This window comes from Mytilus californianus, unplaced genomic scaffold (assembly GCF_021869535.1).
Source record: "Mytilus californianus isolate M0D057914Y unplaced genomic scaffold, xbMytCali1.0.p SCAF_4, whole genome shotgun sequence".
NCBI lineage: Eukaryota > Metazoa > Mollusca > Bivalvia > Mytilida > Mytilidae > Mytilus > Mytilus californianus.
Window position 1 is genome coordinate 73,291,790 of NW_026262690.1, and position 24,811 is coordinate 73,316,600.

At 32.0% G+C, this 24,811-nt stretch overlaps 1 protein-coding gene across 1 annotated transcript; it reads right to left on the reverse strand.

The window, feature by feature from the left end:
- Positions 1–119: 119 nt before the first annotated feature.
- Positions 120–23,183, reverse strand: LOC127738502 (uncharacterized). Its single transcript, XM_052249788.1, has 6 exons — positions 22,901–23,183; positions 14,784–14,920; positions 8,309–8,478; positions 4,986–5,074; positions 3,608–3,652; positions 120–2,238 (listed from the first exon to the last, which is right to left on the reverse strand). Exons 1-6 carry the CDS (start codon positions 23,007–23,009, stop codon positions 1,895–1,897), a joined length of 894 nt encoding a protein of 297 aa, XP_052105748.1. The 5' UTR covers positions 23,010–23,183; the 3' UTR covers positions 120–1,894.
- Between the last annotated feature and the right edge of the window lie 1,628 nt (positions 23,184–24,811).

Consider the following 24,811-nt stretch of genomic DNA (forward strand, 5'->3'; position numbering starts at 1 on the left):
CATTTTTGAAAAGGCACCATAACTCAATAGACTTTTCAAACATTATTGAGCAGACCACTAACCAAAAAAAAAGGAATTTCGAAACCCAAAAGGATGGTAATGGTAAAATTAATAGTCTACATAGTTTCATGGTTTATTAAGAAAAACACAGCCATAGAAGACTGGGTAGTAAGAGCACCTTACTAAATATATAACACCACATACTTCATAAAATAAGTAGTAAGTTTAATACATATAGAATAATGACATTTTTGTTTTTGGTACTGACTTAATCAGCAAGAATATCAAACGAACCTGCAAGGGCGAGCTGATATTCAAGATGATGAAGTTTGTATCAAAAAATAAAATGTCATTATTCTTTTTTTCAGCAATTTGTCTTAGAACTAAGTTTTTTTGGTTGAGAATATGAAATAAAATGGATTAGTTCATGTGTACAATATCTTGTGATAGTTGTTCAGTTGTATCAATGAAATTGCGTGCATTTCATTGATAAATTGACGCGGATTGATATGACCACGGGACGTTGCTGCACTGATACATGATGACATTGCCTAATATTTACAAGTATCTAGTCCTGTCCATGATCTAAACAAATATTAGGCAGTAGGATCAAAGATAAACTGTACAAATTGCCAATAAACAACATTGTCAAAAATAAAGACATTATATATAAAAAAAAAGTTAACTTTAAGTAGCATCTTTTCTACCGTTTGGTTAAAAAGTTATATCCTATACAACAAATTGTTATTACGAAATTTTAGCATACCAAGCACCCTTTTATGATATTTGGTATGATATACATTGTAGAGGTATAAACTTCTCTCAATCTTTTACTACAATAATTTTACATACACATATATAAAAATATAAAGCATCCCCAAGACCAGTTCCACAAATTGAACAAATTTTCTCAATACTCTATATTTCTCCATCACCAGGTTTTAACGGGAAACTTAATGTTACGCACCCTCAATTTACTAATGTGACCAGTTTTAATTTCAAACGGTTTGGTTCTAAACAGAAATCTGTTTTGAAATTTAAATACCCCTTCTTTGACCAGTTGTTTATTTTTTTAAACAAATCTCTTTTTTCAGAAATGAATTATCTAAACTTCAAACAAAAAATTGTACAACTCTTTTCAAAATATATATACTATTTTCGGGTTCTTTTTTTATTTGCCATTACATACCTCAAGATAGTGAACATTTTCATATGAACTCAAAACAGTTGGAAAGAAGACAAATTTCTAATAGAATATCATTTTTTCCTCATTATGCTTTTTGCTGACATTTATTATCTCTCTGAGTTGTCTGTCTTTCTAAAATGTCATACTTTGTTTAGCTTACAATAAAATTAAATATCAGAAGTTGATGTCAGCTGGGACTATTATACTAACACTACAATTACACTGATTGGTATAACGGCTTTCAGTCCCGTAAGTACTGGGACTTTTATACTAACAGTCCTTGATGTCAGCAACTTTTCCAGGTGACAAAAATGATATCAAAAATTCATAAACGAAAAGGTATATCCAGAGACATATAATAATTGTATTATATGTCTCTTTTATATCTAAAGAATTTTCCCAGAAATATGTGTTCAAAATATTTTCTTATATCAACTTCTATATAAGAGGTGAAGTAATACAATATTCTCATAATCTGAAGTGTTTTACAGGCGTCACAATCTTAAGTGTTTTACAGCACGTCACAATCTTAAGTGTTTTACAGCACGTCTAAATTTGTGAACATTAAGTTTAAACACCAGACGTACCTTTGTCTAACAAACCAAATATAAATAACAAAAACTTAAACACGCACTCATGTATACACGGCTTTTATAATTGTTTTGTCAACAAAACATGACTTATTCGATGGTCATGTTTCTTCATAAGTTAAAACCGCGCTAGAAAGCCGTTCCAATTATCACGGATCATTGCCCAGTGTTGTCTAAATGATATCAGATCTGCTAATACAAGTGCACACACTTCGATGGTCAGAAAAACAATTCCTAACACACCAATCTGTTTCGACGATTTCCGCTCGTCGCCTTTGCTGACTTTTGTATTTAGAAATGATGACATTGTTTTGGGATCAACAGTCAAGTTCTTTTTCATTTCTGCTAACTCCGGTGCCATTTCTTCCTTCAGTTTCTCCATAGACTTTTTCTCTCGAGTTTGGTTTTTAAACATTTCCATTTTATCAAAGTAAACACAATCACAAGCGCAAACAGTTTCATCTGAAATATATTAAAAATATTTATTCCCGTAACGATATCTCAAGCGTTGTTAGGCTCATTTAATTCTGTTTTGCCGTTTTCCCGTTGCTGTTTTAACAAGGATTTTTGAGACTTGTAACCCTTCCAGCTGCTGATTTCGGCCCAAGTTTTCTATGGAGTTCGTGTTGTTCAATCAATAGTTTTCTTTCTGATGCATTATGGAACTGATTTGTCTTTTTGTCTTGTTTTCTTTTTGTCACTGTTGTTGTCTGTCTTTTCTATAACTTTTTCTAGTAATAGACCATACGTAGAAAAGTTATTTGAAATATTTCACATTTCTAAGGATTTTTAAGTTCACATGCATCCCAAACACAAAGCTATCTCCTTCAAATTCACATTTTACCTTGATTTAAAAAGGTTATTTTCATATGAAACCACAAGAAATCAGAAACATGACAAACTTAAAATTTCAGATAAAACTGAGGATGCGAAAAGGAGATTAATATATTTGTTACATGTAACTCAGGACAGTCACCCTACCATCAATACAATGTAACTCAGGACAGTCACCCTACCATCAATACAGTGTAACTCAGGACAGTCACCCTACCATCAATACAGTGTAACTCAGGACAGTCACCCTACCATCAATACATTGTAACTCAGGACAGTCACCCTACCATCAATACAATGTAACTCAGGACAGTCACCCTACCGTCAATACAATGTAACTCAGGACAGCCACCCTACCATCAATACAGTGTAACTCAGGACAGTCGCCCTACCATCAATACAGTGTAACTCAGGACAGTCACCCTACCATCAATACAGTGTAACTCAGGACAGCCACCCTACCATCAATACAGTGTAACTCAGGACAGCCACCCTACCATCAATACAATGTAACTCAGGACAGTCACCCTACCATCAATACAGTGTAACTCAGGACAGTCACCCTACCATCAATACAGTGTAACTCAGGACAGTCACCCTACCATCAATACATGCTGTCTATGTTAATTCAAGCCCTCATATCATAACAATGCCCAACAATGGTCCTGGATACTGATTACCCGACAAATGATGTTATATATCGAGCATAGACAACCTTATCATATAGAATTGTTGCCTAACTTCCCAACCGACAACTGTCATGTTAACCAATTCCTTACTATAAAAACAGTTAGCTGCTGGTGGACTATCAGTCCTCGAGGGTAAAACTATCATCACCTCAGTAGTCAATACTTTGGTACTTACAGGATTTATAACAAACATTACTAAAATTGTCCGTTTATACTTGAAATTTAGAAAATAAAAAGAAACCAGACCACCATACAAATAGCATATCAAATTATTACAATATAGCTATACTACTTCCATATATACTTACTGTAAACGCCCACAACGAAAAGATGGTTTGCTGATATGGGGTTTCCTGAAAATTAAAAGAACATTATGTTAAAATATTATACCGTCTAAAGGAGTAGGCCCAGTAAGACCCTTTTTTTGCCACAAAATATAGCAGTTTTACAAAATTGTTAAAATGTAAATTTTTAGCTATTTATTGGAAAGAAGAATACTTCTGTTACATAAATATGGGCTGTTTTTGACAATACAATGCACATTTATTGGGTACTAGCATCATCAAGTCATGCTAAATTACTGAAATCTTCGAAATTTTAGCATTTTGGTTAATTTTTAGACGGTTTCAGTCTGAAATGGAAGTGGCCGCATTTGTGTCCATTCTTAATATTTAAATGCAAGTTGTATTTGATGATAATACATAACATATATGAAGGTTGAGAATGAACACGGATGCGGCCACTTTCATTTCTGAAAAGTGACATATTATGGCATATTTGATAGATTTTTCATATTTAAGCTTGAATTTGAGCGTCTTTAATGACTAAATCAGTTCAAATCATTCACATAAACTAATTGAATCGACTGAATTAGACACTTGAGTGTTTAAAAAGTGTCCAAAATCTTTCTTCAGATGAACCTGAATTTTGAGGCCATAATCGGCCCTTACCTGACCTACTCCTTTAACATTTTGTTTGTATATGTTCGTCCGTAACAGATGGGTTCGGGTAAGAGGACACGTCTACTTTTAAAGATAACTTAACATTTTGTTTGTATAGATACGTCCGTAACAGAGGGGTTCGGGTAACTTAACATTTTGTTTGTTTATGTACGTCCGTAACAGAGGGGTTCGGGTAAGAGGACACGTCTACTTTTAAAGATAACTTAATTTTTTCATTATTGAATTCCTAAAATTCCAACAATTGAAATGATATTTGCACAATATTTGTCTGTGTTTGGTTATTTTGTTTAATTTATGAAATCGCAACAACAAACACAAGCATGAAAAGCTAACTACATTAGAAGCAAACAATTTGACATTGAGATCAAGGTGAACAAAGAACAAGTTGTCAACAAAGAGAAAAAGAAGGGCATTCTTGTCTGCCATTAATTAGATATAAGAAGATGTGGTATGAGTGCCAATGAGACAACTCTCCATCCAAGTCAAAATTTATAAAAGTAAACCATTATAGGTCAAAGTACGGTCTTCAACACGGAGCCTTGGCTCACACCGAACAGTAAGCTATAAAGGGCCCCAAAAATTATTAAGTCTTTATTGGTCTCTTTCAGAAGTTGCAGCAAATGAACCAATTGAACTTCTTATCTCGAGCCTAATGGACACACGTGACAGGATAAAGTCCGATATATGGAACAATCATTTGTTGTTTTATAAGTAATATACTTACCACCTTGTTCAACTATGTTGAACTGTCTATCTTGATTTTTACTTATCTCAATTTGTCTGTTAACTATATTGATAGTGTCTCCTATAAAACTGGAAATAATAGGTTATGATTCATTATACAATGTTTTATTCGAAGTTCATTAACCAATTCATATAGAAAAAGCATACTTCTTTTAAAGATAACTACATCTCTTTATTTTTATACTAAAATACATGTAATACCAATGTTGTATGATATGATATTATCTATTTCCATCACATATCATGTATATTTTGTCATGGTGCGTTATTTGGTTGCTGTCTTGTCGTTTTCCTCACATCCCATCTTCTCCATACGAATCAGAGCAGTCGGAACCATCTTGTTTTTTCCCGCTAGAGGGACAGAAACGAAGTGGAACCATATTGAACTCTAATAAACAGTGAAAAATAATATATATGGGGCGAAAGTCCTGAAAATATTCAGCGATAATCATTACATGTATTATTGTCGTCAACGCGATAAAAATGTTTTTGTATTAAATGGTTAGACTTCAATTTGGAATTTCAGGAATTATACGAAATAACTTCAGTCAGCGTAGCCATGGTAGATCATTTCACCGTTTCATTATCCAATACATTCAGAGAATACTAGCATTTTCAAAAGCGTACACCGAAACGACTTTTTTTGGATAAAAACGTCATTAACAATAATGTGGTAAATGGCGGTAAGTTCTTTTCATTTTGAGGCGAAAGTTTTGAAAATGCTCTTCATTTTCAAAGAGACTTATTGACGCGGACGTAAATGCCATGTTAGACATTAAAAAGGTATAAGTGTATTATAAAATGTCTTATTCCATGGCAAATCAGAATACATAATTCGTTACTTCTTTCAACAGAGCAGTTAAATGAAGTAAAAATTGTATTTTTTCAAAGCGCAACTGTTTACAAAAACATCGTGCCACAATTTACTAGAAAAAACTGAGTTGTAAACATTTTTAATGCAAAAGTACGTAACTAAGTGAAAGAAATCGACGAAAAACACCAAAAGGATCGGGTGGTATTCTTTTTCTTTATCATATTGACGTATACTCAAAATCAAGGAAATAAATGTATTGTACCTTATTATATCTTAACCTACGTAAACGTAGGTTTTACTGTCGGAGATCGATGCTTAGTAGAACTAGTTAAATAGACGAGATAGTAAAACTAGAGTTTTTCATATATATAGCAGCTTAAAAAACATTTTTTTATGCAAAGTGATAAAAACATTCGATTATAGATAGATCATTTAAGCACCGGCCGTTAATATTTTGTTTGTTTGTGAATTATTTTATTCTAATTTCTTAATAAAACGTAATTTGTTTCGAAGAGAACAGAAAAAAGAATTCTTGATAAATAAAAACAATTAAAAAAAACAGCAGGAAATTAGCTACATACTAGTAATGAATTGTTCATTCAAATCCCAGGTGGCATACACAATATAAAAATAAGGAGATAAAATTGAGAATGGAAATGGGGAATGTGTCAAAGAGACAACAACCCGACCAAAGAGCAGTAAACAGCTCAAGGCCACCAATGGGTCTTCAACACAGCGAGAAAATCCCGCACCAGGAGGCGGGCTGCAGCTGGCCCCTAAACAAAAATGTGTACTAGTTAAGTGAAAATGGACGTCACACTAACCTCCGTAACATATAAATGAACTAACATGTAAAAAAACATACAAGACTAACAAAGGCCAGAGGCTCCCGACTTGGGACAGGCGCTAAAATGCGGCGGGGTTAAATATGTTTTGTGAGATCTCAACACTCCCCTATACCTCTAGCCAATGTGGAATAAACAAATACACAGCTATACGCACAGTAAAACTCAGTTTAAAAGAAGTCCGAGTCCGACGTCAGAATAGGTAACAGAAGAAACTAAGCAAAATGACAATGATACATAAATTAACAAAGGACTACTAGCAGTTACTGACACGCCAGCTCCAGACATCAATTAAACTGATTGAAAGATTATGTCTTCATCATATGAAAATCAAGCACGTTAGGGGGGTTAGCATCATACCATCATAAAATATATGAGAAGAACATAACCCGAATCATGCCAACAACTGGTTTTAGAATAAATGTGTTTATTTCCAATGCAAGGACCCTATGAGTGAATCAATATTAATTCCAAAATATGCCATCTTGAATGACCTGACAACAGTATCGTAACTATATTCCTTCTGAATAAGTCTGTTTAAAGGTTTGGTTAGCTTTTGAGGTGAATGACAACATTTTTGTGCTTTGTATAGAATATTACCATAAACGATTGGATGTGAAATACCTGAACGTATAAGATGTCTGCATGTTGATTTATATTTACGAATGATGTCCTTGTACCGATGATAAAATTAAGTAAATGTTTTGACTTGTTTGTGATATCAAAAACCCTGATGTTATAATTTTTCAGAAATACAGAGATTTGTTTCGTAAAAATCAAATACGTTGTTACATACACGAGCCGTGCATGATTATGAAACTTGTTAATTATATCTATCGTATATATATTGAGATGCGATCCATGTAAACTTATTTGGTCTTTTGAATAAGTTATCAATGTAACGTTGTAGTAAGATCTTTGAATATAGTTTTAATGGTTCTTACATTGACTTCATGCTAAATAGTTTGAAGTGTAACTAGCCATGTTTTCTATCCAATTTTTAACATTGATGATCCTAAATCCTGCCGATGCCTAGATTTTTGCATTGCACAATGACACGCTTTTCTTATAGTGGTTATTTCGTCTAAATCCGTTTAAGGTGTACGGATAAATATTTCAGTCCAAAAAATATGGCTTATTTTTTGTCGAAATTTGAGTCTAACTGCGAGTACTCTCAAATAAATACTTTGTGTATTTTGTACTTTCCTTTTGTTACCTGTTTTGTGCTTATAATCGATCTAAAGTCCGTTCAAACTCATTTTTTTTTCTGTTTGTTCTTTTTTTGTGTTGTTACGCCGCTGTGCAAGATTGGGAAGGATTGAGCGCTCACAGACATGTCTAATTACTCCATATTTTTTATGTGCATGTGTCATGCTAGCTAGGGGCCTGTAATCCAGTGGTTGTCTTTGGTTACCGTCTTCTATCATTATTTTTCGTTTATAGCTTTAGTATAAATCAGCCCGTTAGTATTTTTTCACATTTTCTCCTGATGTTTTGAACTTTTATGATATGGTAGGAGTTTTGCTCATTGTTGGAGGTCGTACAGAGAGCCTTTTTCACATCTATTAAAAGACAAAAGGGACAATGATGCGGGTTCTTGGATTGCATCATTTTATATCTCGACATGCAACTAAATTGCCATACCTGCAACTGTCGTCTGTTATTTTAGAGTTGTAGTCAGCCTTGCATTGTATACCATCCCAATTAGAAATATTTCCAACAAGTGAAGTTTGTATTACATCTATAGAAATAGCTAGTATATACTCATTTTCGTCACAGTTCGGATAGCCTGATGTGCAGAAATACATATTAATCTGAAATTTGAATCAATTGTTAATATGCAATTTGAAAGTTTCAATAAAATTGTACATATCTTAAAAGTTTGTTTTTTTATTTCTTCAATCTTTTGATTTTAATTCAGTTTGTACTTTTCAAGTCTGATCTGTAACCCAATAAGATAACAACTGATGATGTTCTTAACTTTCGACACGCTTTAAGTGAATTGCTTGAATAACCTAGTCGTTTCCTTCCCTTATCTCTAAACTAAGGATAATAATAGTTTACAAATAAATAAATGAGTATTGTTCACTGAACCGATATGCGATTGGACGACACTGACAAAAGAATAAGAACATTACCATTATATGACAAGATCGCATAGAGTCAGATATAACGTCTTTAGAACATACTCACCCATTCTCGTCCAATGGAAAATCAGTGTTTTCCCTTCTATTTTTCATAGTTCATGCACTGTAAAAATGGTGTTTAGATCCTAAACACATTTCTAAGCACATCTTTTGTGCACTTTTTTTTACATGTTTAGATCTAAACGTGTCTCAGTACAATGTGTTTAGGATTGTGTTTAGAATCGTGTTTAGCTTAGAAATAAGTGTTTAATTTCTAAACACTTTCATTTTTAAACACATTAAAAGTGTTTAAATTCAAGACATGTTTAGATATTATGTGCTTACTGAGAAATATGTTTAGAAATTAAACACAATCCTAAACACGTTTAGATCTAAACATGTAATACAAGTGTTTAATTTCTAAGCACGACTTTTACAGTGTGGCTTTCCATGCGCTATAAAATGCTACGCATGAATGACTTTTCATTGCAGATTAATTATGAAAGTGAACTCTTAAAAACTGCACTAACGAAATGTACAATCCCCGGGGAGAGGCAATTTCCATAGGAAGAGAGCAAAAGAACAAAATCATGAGCACTGTTGTTTGTCTAGTTATCATTAGAATATAGCAAAGTGCTCTCAACCAATGAAATTGTAGGATTGGGTGCCTCTTAATTGTGAAGAATGAATGTAAATCATGTTCTTAGTAAGGGATTATCTTATTATTTGGGTCTATTTACAGTTCAAAACAAAGAGTTTCTATAAATGAGTTACAACTGCCCCGAAGCACATTTATCAGATTGGAAGGATTTATCACACAGTGATTGAAACTGACTAAAAGTTGGATTGTGAAACAAACAAAAATCTCAAAATAAGTTGAAGTTAACTGGTGCAGTAAAATTTGTACCGTGAATGTTATTACGAAAATATTAATAACTTCAAATTACTAAAAAAATTAAACAATACCAAAGCAAAGCAAAAAAAGAAAAAAATCTTTCAGATAAAAAAATAACCTAAATGTTTAGCTTTCAAAAACTTTGATTACTTGATCAGTGGTTGGGAAGAATAGTTATTTCCAATATTTATATAAAAAAAAACAGGAATTTAATTTTGAACATATTAAAAACTTTTAAAGGCATTATTTTTGAACATTTCCCTGAAATAATGAAATATTATTTGATGTAAAAAGCCGGACCAAAATATTGGCTGTGAAATAAAATTTAGTTGTAACTCAAATGTATTAATTGATTTAAACTGTAAATAAAAAAAGGATAATTCCTCACTAAAATATTACATGATTTACATTCATACTCACAATCAAGAAACATATCCAATTCCTACCTTTTCTTTCTACTGTTGTGTCACCTAATATCTATATGGCTTTAAAAAAAATGATATGAAAGTCCTTACATCACTAAAACTAATCCATAAATGACATGCCCAAAAAAGAAGTCATTCATCAATTATAAACATTGCACTGACAATGAAACTAATTCTTGAATAGATCATTTGGGCCTTGAGCACTTTACAATATTCTAAGTTTGTAAGAGAATGATAATCCCTCGCTAATGCTCGTACTTAATCATGAAGAAAGGGATTATCATTCTCTTACATATACTAAATGAAGAATAGAAGTAAAAAAGCATTTTAATTAAAGGTTAGATAATACTTGGTCATGTTTTATGAATATTTAAAGCCCGAGGCGTAGCCGAGGGGTTTAAATGTTCATTAAACATGACCAAGTATTGTCTGACCAATTTAGAACATGTTCACACCTTCGAGTGACATAACAAAATTAGCCTCTCATTGTAATAATTAAACTTTGATAGTGTTAACATGTGAAGTAAAAGTGATGTAAATCATTTAATGGTCATTTCAACAGCTGGAATAAAAAGCAATGAGATAGTTTTGTGATAACAAAAAAGGATAAATTATTCAAAAATGGAGATTTCTTCTGCTTCTTGTACAATTTAATCTTATATATTTAAAATTCTTCATTTTAAAAAGCAAAAAATGTTACATAAATCAGCTTTTCTAAAATTGTTTTTTTTTTAATAAGGACAATAAATTTTAACTTACAATCGTTTCAACATCAGATGCTTACTTTTTTATTGATGAGTGTATTGGTTTTTTTTCAAAACCTTCCCTTAATTTTTTTTATAAACAGTCATTGTTTCTTAAAACATTGAGTTTGAGGTGTGGTATAAAAAATATATTAAATATTACATTTATTTTACCTACACCTTTGCCCCCTTTTCAATTCTTTTTTTTGGGGGTGGTGTATATATGTACCATTAAAAAACATTTACAATGTTGAAATCTCAACTTAAATAGCGTTTGCAGTTCTATTCTTCTGATTTAATTTATAATACTGGGTAATTAGACAAACAACAGTACTCGTGATTTTTTTTCTTTTGCTCTTTTCAATTGCACATTACCTTGGGGGTTGTACACTTCGTTTGTGCAATTGTTAAGAGTTCATTTTCATAATAAATCTACAATACCGACCGTGCGAGGGCTGTATAGCCAGTCAAGGTCGTTAAAAACTCCCATCGTCATAAATCTACAATGAAAAGTCATTCAAGTGTAGCATTTTATAGTGCATGGAAAGCCATGTACTATGAAAAATAGTAGGGAAAATACTGATTATCCATTGGACGAGAATGGGTGATTATGTTCTAAGTTGAGATTTTCAGTATTGTAAACGTTATATAATGGTACATTGAGAAAAACAAAAGTTTGCGTCAGACATTATCTCTTAATCATAGATAAGCTTCTGCCAAAGTTTCATAAAATTCTATGAAGGTCTGAAAAAGTAATTGATGTGTAACAAATGTTAACTCATGACTGTATCTACTTCTAAAAGGAAAAAAAACAAAACTAAGTCCATTTATCAGTTGAATACGGAAAAATGAAAATAAATATTTTCAAAATTTTGATCTAAATACTGTATTTTTGTCATAACTAAACATCTGTCAAGGTTTGACAAATTTATTGATGACTGAAAAGCTTTAACTTCAGACTTTATCTACTTGTTAACTGTAAAAAAAAAACTAAGTCCATTTATCAGTAAAATTCGGAAAAATGAAAATAAATTATTTTCAAAGTTTTGTTCTGGGTATTGTCTTTTAGTCACAAACAAGCTTCTTTCCAAATTTCCTAAAATTCCATGTAGGTTTGACAAAGTTAATGATGACTGAAAAACTGTATCCTCAGACTAAATCGGAATGATAACTATAAAAAAACTAAGTTCATTTATCAGTAAAATACGGAAAAATGAAAATAAATATTTTCAAAATTTTGCTCTGGATACTGTACTGTGGTCATAAACAAGCTCCTGTCTAAATTTCCTACAATTCCATGAAGGTTAGACAAAGTTATTTATGTCTAAAAAAAAACTGTAACCACAGACTGAGCCTAAATGTTGACGCCGCCAACGCCGACGCTGACGACGGAGTCTAGGATGGCTATGTCTTGCTTTCGAGACATAAATGTCGCAGGCTCGACAAAAACAAATACATTCATCAATAAAAAAAAAGTAAGCATTTGATGTTGAAACGATTGTAATTTTAAAATTTATGAATGAAGTTTTGTCATTATCAAAAATTATACAATTATAGAATAGCTGATTTATATAACATAGTGTGTTTTTTTAAATGAAGGAATTTTAGATATAAAAGTATTAAATTGTGCCTGAGGCAGAAGAGTTCTCCATTTTTTAAATAATATAACCTTTTTTGTTATCACAAAACTATCTCATTGCTATTTCATTCCATCTGACCATTAAATATGATTTACACCCCTTTTACTAACCATGTTGACGCTTAAAGTGAGCTCATATTAGGTTTGGTTATTACAATGAGAGAGGCTATTAGTAATTTTGTTTTGTCACTCGAAGGTGTGACTATGTTCTAAATTAGTCAGACAATACCTGGTCATGTTTTATGAACATTATAAACTCTCAGCTACACCTCAGGCTTTAAGTATTCATAAAACATGACAAGGTATTATCTAACCAATACATAATCACTGGCAAATAGTAATAGCAAAAAAAAAGCATTGGTGATTGCAAATGTTAAACCACCAGTAATGAATATTTAATTTAATGGTGAAAACGTTGAAACTGTTAAATGTCACAAGCATTTAGGTGTCACACTTTCATCAGATGGAAACTGGACTAGCCATATAGATAACATTACAAAGTCTGCATTAAAACAAGTAAATGTACTAAGGAAACTAAAATTTACACTTTCCAAAAAAAGCTTATCCTTTATCTATGTCACTTTAATAAGACCACTATTGGAATATGGATGCGAAGTATGGGATGGGTGTTTTGAATATGAATCTAATAAACTAGAAAAAATACAATTGGAAGACTCAAGGATAGTAACAGGGCTTACAAAATTTTCAAGTTTAGAATCCTTATATTTTGAAACGGGCTGGGAAACTTTAGCAGAAAGGCTTAGACAACGAAAATTAACAATTTTCTATCAAATGCATAATAAATTTTGTCCCCAATATTTAATCGACTGTCTACCTCCAGTTACATCTGATGTCAGTGGATACAACCTAAGAAATAATGATAATTATATACCCCCTAGATGTAGACTACGAATAACTGAAAAGTCATTCGTACCATCTACTGTCAGAATATGGAATAATTTAAATCCAACAATAAGAAACGCACCAACTATCCCACAATTTAAACGAAAAATAAAGGGTGAACTATTTAGACCTCCAACATATTATGGTGAAGAGCCTAGAAAATTAAATATACTGCATACAAGACTAAGGCACCAGTGCAGTTCATTAAATGCAGACTTAAATAAGATAAATGTAGTGAATAATTCTAAATGCTCCTGCGGTTCTCCTGTTGAAGATGCCATCCATTACTTTCTAGAATGTCAATTATATTATAACCAAAGAATATCTCTGATTAATGATCTTACAAATATGAACATACACATTGATATTGAAACGCTATTGTTTGGAAAAGATGCATATAATTACGAAACTAACTCTTAAATTTTTGATAAAGTTCGTTATTTCATTAAACAGTCAAAACGATTTTAACGTTCTAAGTCAGCAGCTTTCTTTATTCTTTCTGTCCTATTTGCTTTTTTGTTGCAATGCAAATGTACTCCTTCCTTTATTTTCTATAACTGTCGCTATATTATGTTTGTGTTTGCTGTCATCATATATGTGTATTGTATATGTAAGGAGAGGACTTAATATAAGTTGTTATAACCTGTGTCCAATCCTATTGCTTGATAAATGCAATAAAATTTTATTAAATTAAAAACCAAATTAATAACATTACAAACAAGAATTAGTGCATTTTCGTGCTAAGCATACCGCAACTCGTAATAAAGGTATTGGAATATAACAGATATGAAAAGAGCACACACGTTAAACGCATTACTGTTGAGCTGGTTGCCAAATATGAAATAATTCTGTTCAGTAATATTGCAGAAATATGCATGTGATGCAAATTTAAGTTTAAATTATTAAAAAAATTCAAAGTATCGGCAAACAGGAAGTATGTATCTGACAGATTCTAAAAGCGCTCACAAGTAAAACCGATCACTGTTAAGTTGCTGACCAAATATGAAGTAATTCTGTTCTGTAGTTTCAAAGAGAAAAGTTAGTGTGACGAATATATGTGTTGGGCGAACATGCGGAAAAGGTAATTGCAATATAGAGTTGGAATTTAAAAACAAATTGATTACTAGTATCATTATTTCTGATTTTGTAGTGGAAAATTCCACTGAAAAGACAGTGCATAAAACTTTTTTATTTTGCACCGAACTTCCCCTTTATGTGACAGTACGTTTCTCGAATAGAATTGGCGGCAAATCACTCACGACAATTCAGCATCGTATGAGTTTAAAAAAAAATCCAAAATGGCCAGAGCCAGTATCAATGAACGAAGACTTAGAAGAAAAAGCATTTCCAACCATTGTAATTGGGGTGTATCAGATAATGTTACCTACAGTTAGAGGTCTCAATTCGTTCCAGTCATCAATTATTTCTCGTCTTCTATTATCGTCTGTGTCGTGTCCATTAAAACCAACCTTGTTCCATAAACTGTGATACGATACATCAGAACTAGAATGCACTCTTAATAAATCTGTAAAAAGTGAAAATATAAGTTGTAAAAGAGAACGAGCATTTGATATAGATTCTTCGAGGGGGCAGGAGGATCTTGAAAATGAATATACAGGCGTGGTACGAACTGAAAATGAATAATCTTGCCCATGACACCAGGTGAAATTGACTATTTTGAAACACTAAATGCACCCATTTTCAGGAAATAATTGAATACGTAATAGAAAATAAAATTTCGCTTGGCTTTGCCTCGCATAAACAATTAGCGAGTCTTGCAATAGGTCAAAAAATAAGTATTCCGTCAGAAAAACTATTCCTGTCATCCATCAAACTCAAACACAAATCGATCGATGTCGATCTCGAACTTACCCTCGATGGTTGTTGTTGTTCTATATTCATGACGGTTTTTCAGTGTTTATAATAATCATTGTTTTTTTCTGTAAATTTCTATGTATTCTACACCATTTTGGTATACTTGAATACAGATGATTAAGATAAAAAAAACACCCAAATATTCAACAATATTAACCGTTTTCATAAACCGAAATTGATCCTGTGATATATATAATTACTTCCGTTGTACGAATTGATTGTGTCATCTTCTGTTATACGAATTGATAGTGTGATCCTCTGTTATACGAATTCTTTAAACAGAGACCAGCTTGCCATACAAGATAGTTTTAGAATAGTATGCGGCTATTAACACTATCAATTCGTATAACAGAGGATCACACAATCAATTCGTATAACAGAAGATGACACAATCAATTCGTATAACAGAAGATGACACTATCAATTCGTATAACAGACGATAACACTATCACTTCGTATAACAGAAGATAACACTATCGATAACACTACCAATTCGTATAACATACGATAACACTATCGATAACACTATCAATTCGTATAGCAGAAGATGACACAATCAATTCGTATAACAGAAGATGACACAATCAATTCGTATAACAGAAGATAACACTATCAATTCATATTACAGAAGATAACACTATCAATTCGTATAACAGAAGATGACACAATCAATTCGTATAACAGAAGATGACACTATTAATTCGTATAACAGAAGATGACACAATCAATTCGTATTACAGAAGACAAAAACTTTCCGGTGTCATATAACACTGCTACCTTCAGTTATTAAAAAAGGAATTTCGCGCTCTTTTGATTATTACCTCTAGTAAATTTATGGTGTGGCAAAGTTTGCAGTTTTCTGACTGAATTTATTTTTTACAATCGACTATTTGAATTTTGGAAAATAAAAGTCAGAAATATAGAAGAAGGAAGATAAACATACGCAAAAATTAATTCCAGTATATGTAATAACATCTTTAAATATTTGGTTATGTTTACTTCTTTATTGTCTCGCCAGTTACGAAAGTTGTGGAAAAGAGACATAGCTGTCCTGTATTCTGTCGTCGTGAATTCGTCATGTCGACATCAACATTTTGGTTCAGACTGCGGTTAAAGTTTTTTTTCTTTCTTTCAAACCTATATTGAAAACGTCGTGATCGAAAGAGGGTCGAACTTTTTTTTTTCATTATTTTATTGATAAATGAACTTCGTTTGTTTGGCAGTTAACTTTTAGATTTAGTCTGGGGTTAAAGTTGTTTATACAGTTTTCAATGAATTTTATGAAACTTGGACAGAAGCTTCGTCATGATGAAGATGAAGCAATATATATACCTTTGTAAATATGTTTTTATTTTTCCACCGTATTCTGAAATACCTTGTTTTTGTTAACAGTTAGATACAGTCTAGAGTAAAAGTTAAATTTAAAAAAAAAAATTTTTTTTAATTCATCACGGAGTTGGAGGAAACTTTTGCAAAAGAATCATATAGATTTAAAATTGTGATTGATTTTTTTTTTCTCGTATTTTGTTAATGAAAAGACATAGTTCTTTTTCCATGGCATTATTCATGCGCAGTCTATGAAATCACAAATTAATGTAAAGTATAGATAATTTTCACCAATAACGAGTCCATGCGTTGAAAAATCTACTAAAGGGCCGTCGTTAAAATTATAAATTATTAAACATCAAAATATTCTCCTTTTTTGGAATTGGAGATGTATATGTTACAGTGAATTTGTATAATCAGGGATTATGTAGAATCCCTGATTTTTCGGGGATTTTGCAAAATCACTCAAATCATTAGTGGTTATATATATTCCCTGAAAATGATTAGTGATTTTACATAATCACTGAAAACTTTAAGAATTATTCTACAAATTCCCTCAAATGATTTTAGGGATTATCTATAATACAAAGATTCTCTGTTTTCATTCCCTGTTCATTTATCAAATCTTATTAAAATGGACAGTTTTTCTGGTGATATTCTATTTAACTGTGGTAAACCACAGTAACTCATAAACAAAACAGTATTTTAAATTGAAATTAATAATACCAACATAAATGTACAGATTATGTAATTTGCTGTAAAACAAAGGGGATGAAAGGTAACAAACATGAAACCAGTTGTAGGCATGATACGGGTTATGGTCTTCTCATATATTTTATGATGGTATGATACTAAACCCCTAACGGGAGAGATTGTGCTTTATTTTCATATGATGAAGACATAATCTTTCAATCAGTTTAATTGAGATCTGGAGCTGGCATGTCTAACTACAGTAACTAGTAGTCCTTTGTTAATTTATGTATCATTGTCATTTTGCTTAGTTTCTCGCTGTGTTGAAGACCCATTGGTGGCCTTGAGCTGTTTTCTGTTCTTTGGTCGGGTTGTTGTCTCTTTGACATATTCCCCATTTCCATTCTCAATTTTAATTCAAACTTAGCATAGAAATGCAACAAAACGTCTCGAAACACAAACAGAACACATGCTTGACAGATTGAACATAATTTTGGAGGAGGCTGTGATGCCGATTCCGCATGTTGATCGTGGAAAGGGAAACCCCAAAAATATAATGTCCATCGTTCATAAAAGGGCTGAAAAGGATAATGACTGACTACGAAACATGAAATTATGCTCAGATAATACACAAGAAATCAATTTGAGGTATCTGATTGACCTTTCTAGTACCTTCAGATGTTTCTAATGAACACTTTATTGTACCCCGCGTAACGCGTTGCGGGGGACATGGAAATACCGGGCGTCCGTCCGTCCGTCCGGTCTTGTTAGCGCTCTCACAGGTACAATTCTTGCCCGATTTTTATAAAACTTATACTATAGGTTAATATCAGCAATATCTCGGACAAGTTCTATAATGGTGGACGATCGACTTTTTTTAAAAGAGTTATATAACCCTTGGAAATATTAAATTTATGGAAAATGGCCTCGTTAGCGCTCTCACGGGTACATTTTTTTTTATAAAACTTATAGTATACTATAAGTAATGCGCTTAAAGGTCTGTTTGAAATATTTAGTATACAATAAAAAAAACTTTTTTGTCCCCCGTGCACGCTTTTTATTTATAAATTGTTTTAAAGAACAACAAAAAAAAAGTGTTTTTTTTTTGTATTTATTGCCCCTGCATAGATAAAATATGTGCAACGCGGGGGACATTGGAATTTTGTTCTTTTATTTCTCTTCAATGTGCAGTAAAAGCAGATTCAATATTTGAAGGCTAAGAATTTTGTTTAGGTTTATTTTGTTGCATAAAAAAACAATTCAATAGTAGAGAGTCTGGATGGGGTTTACAGAATAAAGAACAATGTACAACCAGTGCAAAATAAAGAAATAAAGTGCTAAAAAAATAAAGAATCAAACAAAAATGGGGGAAAAAAAAAGAATAAAGAATAAAAGGGTGCTTAAATATACAGAATAGAGACTAATGGGCAAAATAAATAGACAGAAAAAATATTACAGTCATTTCTTATAATTTAATTCTAAATTCCATTTTAAACCGGAGTAAACCATGAAAAACGTTGATGACGTCACGGTCACATAACAAAATTATGTCTATGAGCTGATAAACAAAACAACGTCACCAATCAGAAGACGCGTTACATCCAAAATTAAATTATTAAAGAATAAAGAAATGAGGGACACCCCCAAATCCATACCTTCTTCAGTAGAAGATATCATCGAAATTTACAAATGTAGTTTGTAAAAATAAATGATTTGTATTATAATATTGTGCTTAACTCTTTCAGTGCCAGGGAATATTCCGCAATTTTCCTTTTACTGCCAAGCTTGTTTTTTTCTAAAGTACACAAGAATATTGCCGTCAGTGACGATAACAATAACGTCGCGTCATAAGATTTTGCGTAAAAGGGTACGACGTCTTTCAGTGATTGCATTTGAACGGCAATTTTGAGAAGTTTTGCTTCCGTATACGTAGAAGTAAATTGTACTTTTTCGGTAATAATTTTATTAAAAATCTCAGGGGCATAGGTAGGTTTTAACTTTTTTATTTCTTGTTAAATTCGAAGAGATGGTTCCACAGCGCTCAAACAGTTGATAGTTGAGCTTCCTCACGGGGTTTTTAATTATGTGATTACTTGGACGTTTTTTAATGATTATTTGATTACCAGACCAAATATTTCATGATTATTTGATTATTTGATAATCTAGGAGTGTATTTTTTATACGCCCGTTTACGGGACGTATTATGGTATACCGCTGTCCGTCCGTCCGTCTGTCGTCAACAAATCGGATATTACCTCAAAATCGCTTTAACCAATTTGCATAAAACTTTGGTGAATTGTTAATATCTATTGACGTGAGCTCCCTTATTTTTTTTTTTTTATAAATTTTAGATTTTACGTTTCCGAGTTATGGGATTGTATAATAAAGAAATTTACCAAATTAAAAACTGTTATCTTCGAATCGTGCTGCAAAAAAAGTTTCAATAAAATTTTTATTGCGAAAAATAAAAGCGGCAAAATCAAGAGAATTAAACACCGTATTTGTTCACTCTGCGGTCTTTATTTTTTTTTTTACAGCAGATATATTTTTTTAATTTTTTGAAAGAGAGAATGTTTAGATGGATGCAATTTAGAAGTTCGATTTAAAATGCACATGTATCCTTTCGTTCGTATGTTATATATAATTGGCAGTGATTGCGGTTAAATTCTGGTAAACTTTACATTAGTTAAACAGAGAAAATTCGACATTTTCCTGCAATTAAAAAATCAATAAATATAGCTTTTTTATGACTGCATAAAAAGGACAATTTATATCATATTTACTTTGATATTCTAAAAGAAAACTTGCATTCACTGTCCTTCTTTTCTCGCTATTGGAGAAAAACATATTTTTTCCTATATACACTGAACAACACAAACGAAGCACCACTTCTTTCCATACATAGCAATTTTTTATAAAATATAATCTTAAAATGAATCCCCGGGTTTAAGGGAAATTTTCGTTTTTGTGGCGACAATGTGGATTTCAACCAAACAATACTCAAAAATCAAAAGTAAGTTATTTTCAAATTGGTCATTACAGAAAAATAAGATCAAAATTTTAACATCGTACTAATTTTTCATTGTTTTTAGGTGAAAAGATTCACGCGACTTTCGTTTTTACAACATTTTTATGCCACACCTATAGGGACATTGTGTTTTCCGGTCTGTGCGTCCGGTCGTTCGTCCGTCTGTCCCGCTTCAGGTTAAATTTTTGGTCAATGTAGTTTTTGATGAAGTTAAAGTGCAATCAACTTGGAACTTAGTACACATGTTCCCAATGATATGATCTTTTTAATTCTAATGTCAAATTAGATTTTTGACCCCAATTCCACGGTCCATTGGACATAGAAAATGATAGTGCGAGTGGGGCATCCGTGTAGTGTGGACACATTCTTTTTCATTTTTGTGTCGACAAATTGATTTTTTTGAGAAGTTTTTGTTGATGTTGATGACCCCAGTAACATTGTGTAAATTTTTGGACTCATTTCAAGCACTTATAAAGCAATCATATATTTGGCTGATATGATCATAGGTACATGTACTTGGGGACAGGACGATTTTTTTTACCTTCCCCTATTTTCCAAAAAATATAGACACCAGTAACAGCTGTGGATAGTAAACATGGAATTGATAGTAAATAGCAAATACAAGTTATTTATAGTATATTTATCATTTTATGTTCTTATAAAACAGGAAAAACGCGAAAATAATTGAAATTAATAGAAAACGATAAAATAATGGATTTTGGAAAAAAGGGAGAGGGCCAAAAAAAAAAATTGTCCTGTCCCCAAGTACCTATGGATATGATGACAGAGAGTTATAATGATGGACGAAAAACTTTAAAAGTATGGAAAAAGGTAGTTGTTTAATCTTATGCACCGTATGGTTATCAATGCATACACATTATACCAATAAAATACATCGGATAACCTTAAACTGTCAAGATTAGCTTTCACGCAGCAGCTTATTGAGGATCTCGTCAAAGACCACATGATGCAAAGAAACGAAAATCAAGACAATTTAGACAAAATAAGAATAAAAATGGAATAAGGAAGTTGCCCGGTCATCGAGAGAAAGATTGTGATGTATGTTCAGACAGGAATGGTTACGGGGGTCGAAGGAGGAGTAGGACAGTGTGTCGAGTATGTCGTAAGGGTGTGCGCCGGGATTGTAAAGATAATCATTAGTGAGTTGAATCTTGATTAAAAATATATTATATGTTTCTGATAAAAAAAAACGTTTTTATTGTAATACCAGGTATCGTTTTAAAATGGAGAAGTGAGAACATAAGACAATCCACCACACTTACATGAATAAATGATTGATAATGCATCAAATCCCCATCCCCTCACATAAATATGACTCTGTAGGATCACGACAAGCACTTTAATTACTCAAGTTTACTTATCCCTAGATGGTAAATTTAATTGATATTTCGGTCATTCTGGTATATGAAATCGCTCTTCGAACGTTTTTAGGCTTCTTGTTTGTTTGATAATTCCATAATTCGGATCTGGACCACTACTGAAGATTCATTATTTCATGAAACGTGCAAATACAGTGCAACAAAATTGGTTTCAGTAATTAAACATTTCGACTGCTATCATTGATGAGGGGCGTAAAGGGGGGTATCTGCACGGAAGAACGCGAAATAAAATTGCCATTTCACGATGAACGAACAATTGAAAATTTATTGCACGTTGATCTTTTTACCGATTTCACGAAACACGGTGAATAACGATACTTTTTCACGACTGCACGTGAAATAAAATGGCAAAACACGTTGCACGAAAATAACCCTTTACCACCCTCATTAATGAGTGAAACTTCTCCATTTCTTTAATATGATTTTTTTTTATATAAAACAAAACAGAAAAATCAGCAGAAAGTCCACAAAATGAAAACAAATTGAAATAATTTATATATATACTCGGAAGTCCATTACTAGTCTAGTAATGGACTTCTGATATACTCTATAAAAGTATGGCCGACGCAACTAACATGAAAATTTGAAAGCACTTTGCATGCATAACGTTACGTGTTGTTACGGCACAGTTCTTCGTCTGTGTAGCCACTCCCATAGTACACAAAAGAGGCAACGTCACTGAAGCCTATTGTTTGACGTAAGGAAAAAAACATCGGCCGAAAATCGGCCCGTGGCAGTCAACGTAGTATTTACAAATCGGCCTAAAATCGGCCCGTGGCACAGAAAACGTTAAGCTTTTAATATTTATGTTTCTAAGGATGTTTAAATATGATTTTATAGAATAAATTATTTTGCTTTTATTCATTGTCTCTTCATTCAAGTTATGATGTATAATCCCTGACATTTTTTCTTCTGATTATGCATAACTCCTAAAACATTTAGTAATTATATATAATCACTAAAGTTACTAGTGATTAAACATAATCCCTAATTCTAAAAATTCACTGTTACATATATTCGAGTGTAATTGTAATGCCTTTTTTCATTTGCTTTCATCCTGTTTGTTAAAACAAAACGCTTATGAATTCGAAATTCGATTGTTTTACAAAACTTGGATAGACAATTTTTCATAATCAAGAGATAGCACATTGATCCTACAGGGAAATGACATATAACTAACACTTACCTTCGGAAATTAATTCATAGCTCTCCTCTACTGTGTCATAACTCACAGAGGAAGGTGTAGTAGTTGATTTGACTTTACCAACGAGAAAAAGCCACATAAATAGGTACATGGCTCTCAAAACCACCCGTTAAACCATGCTTATTCGGACCCTTCACAGTGAATTTTCTTATGCTCTATAAAACAAGACTATCCTTAGGTGTATTACACCTGCATCGTGGATCGCAAATTAATGTAAAGTATAGATAATTTTCATCAATAACAAATCCATGCGTTGAAAAATCGACTAAAGGGCTGTCGTTAAAATTATGAATTATTAAATATCAAAATATTCTCCTTTTTAGAATTAGAGATGTATATACGACCGTAATTTTATTGCCTTTTTCATTTGCTTTTCATCCTGTTTGTTAAAACAAAACGCTTATGAATTCGAAATTCGATTTTTGTATCTAGATATATGAGAGTTTTGTTGTTTTGTTCGTAACTGTACAATGCGTATTGATAACGTATAATGCACATGATTTAAAAAAAATCATGTTTTATAAACTTGTTAGAAACATTTGAACAACATGTTCTTTAGGCTTTAAGGACAGTCTATATCTACAGGACAGCAATTGGATATTTTATTATCTTCATATTGGATCTTATCATGAATTATTCAGCAATCGTTGACAATTGTTATTTTTCTACAAAAATTACCTTTTTTTAAAATCTAGGACATCTAAAAGTAAAGTTGTGATTACATTTCTAAGGAAACTATTAACAGAAGCTTATTTTTTTATTAAAATGGCTTCTAGTAATATTATAGTCCGTTATACTACAACTATATCAGTCATCACTGTATTATGATTTTCACCTTGGCATTTTTTTGAGTAAAACAAAATCTAACTTACACACATACACACACAAAAAAAAAAAAAAAAACACGCGAAAACGTAAGAAGGAGAAACCGAAATAGAGTGAGAAAAGTAGACATGGTTTTAGTTTCGCATTTTCTTTATTTCGTGTTTACATGATTACAGTATTCGTTTTTGCAATATCACGTTTTCGTTTTTTTTTGTTCTTTTCTTGTTGCAAGTGTATTTATAAATTGAGTGTGACGTTATCTATATATATAGCCCGATAAAAGACGATAAGCGTAGACCCTCTATATACATGTGTAACAATCTTTCTAACTTAATTTTTTCAAATGAGAAATGAATACTTTTTAACAATGTCAAATACCAGTTCAAAAGATACAATTAAGAATAAAAATTGAAACTAATCTAATTATAATCAATATACTTGTATATATCGACAACAATTCAATCTTTAAGATTAAAGCTACTTATATGACTGTTTACTTCTATTTGTATATTGTCCACATGAGTGCAACAGTTAGGACCAACCATAGGGCTGAGGGACTCGGTTGAAAGAACCAAATAGGAAATATGTCTAGAAAGTAACAGGCATTCATATGGGCGTCCTTTTGGTTGTTGTTTTTCTTCATTTGATTGTTGTCTCATGACGCATGCATGCCTTCTTTTATTCTAGTGTCAGTCAAAACAAAAAATCCAGAGTGACAATACAAGAAGGGAGAAAACCTTATTCAGACACAACTATCATAAATATTAGAGTAAACTAGTAAATTGTATCAAATTACTTCGATCGGTTTTGTATTATCCTAATCATAGAATCAAAATGTAAAAAGAAAACCGGGAAATGTATTTGCTAATTAACTTTGATATTAATAATTAAGTTAGTGGGTTGATGGAATCTGAATCGCTCACTCATGCCAACTTCCTCTGTGGGTATACTATATAGTTTATTACCTTAAGCTTTACAGCTCATCCGTGTATACATGATATAACAGTTATACTTGCAATAAAGCATGTAGACAGAGAATGTAAAAAAAATATATTTGTAAAATACTGT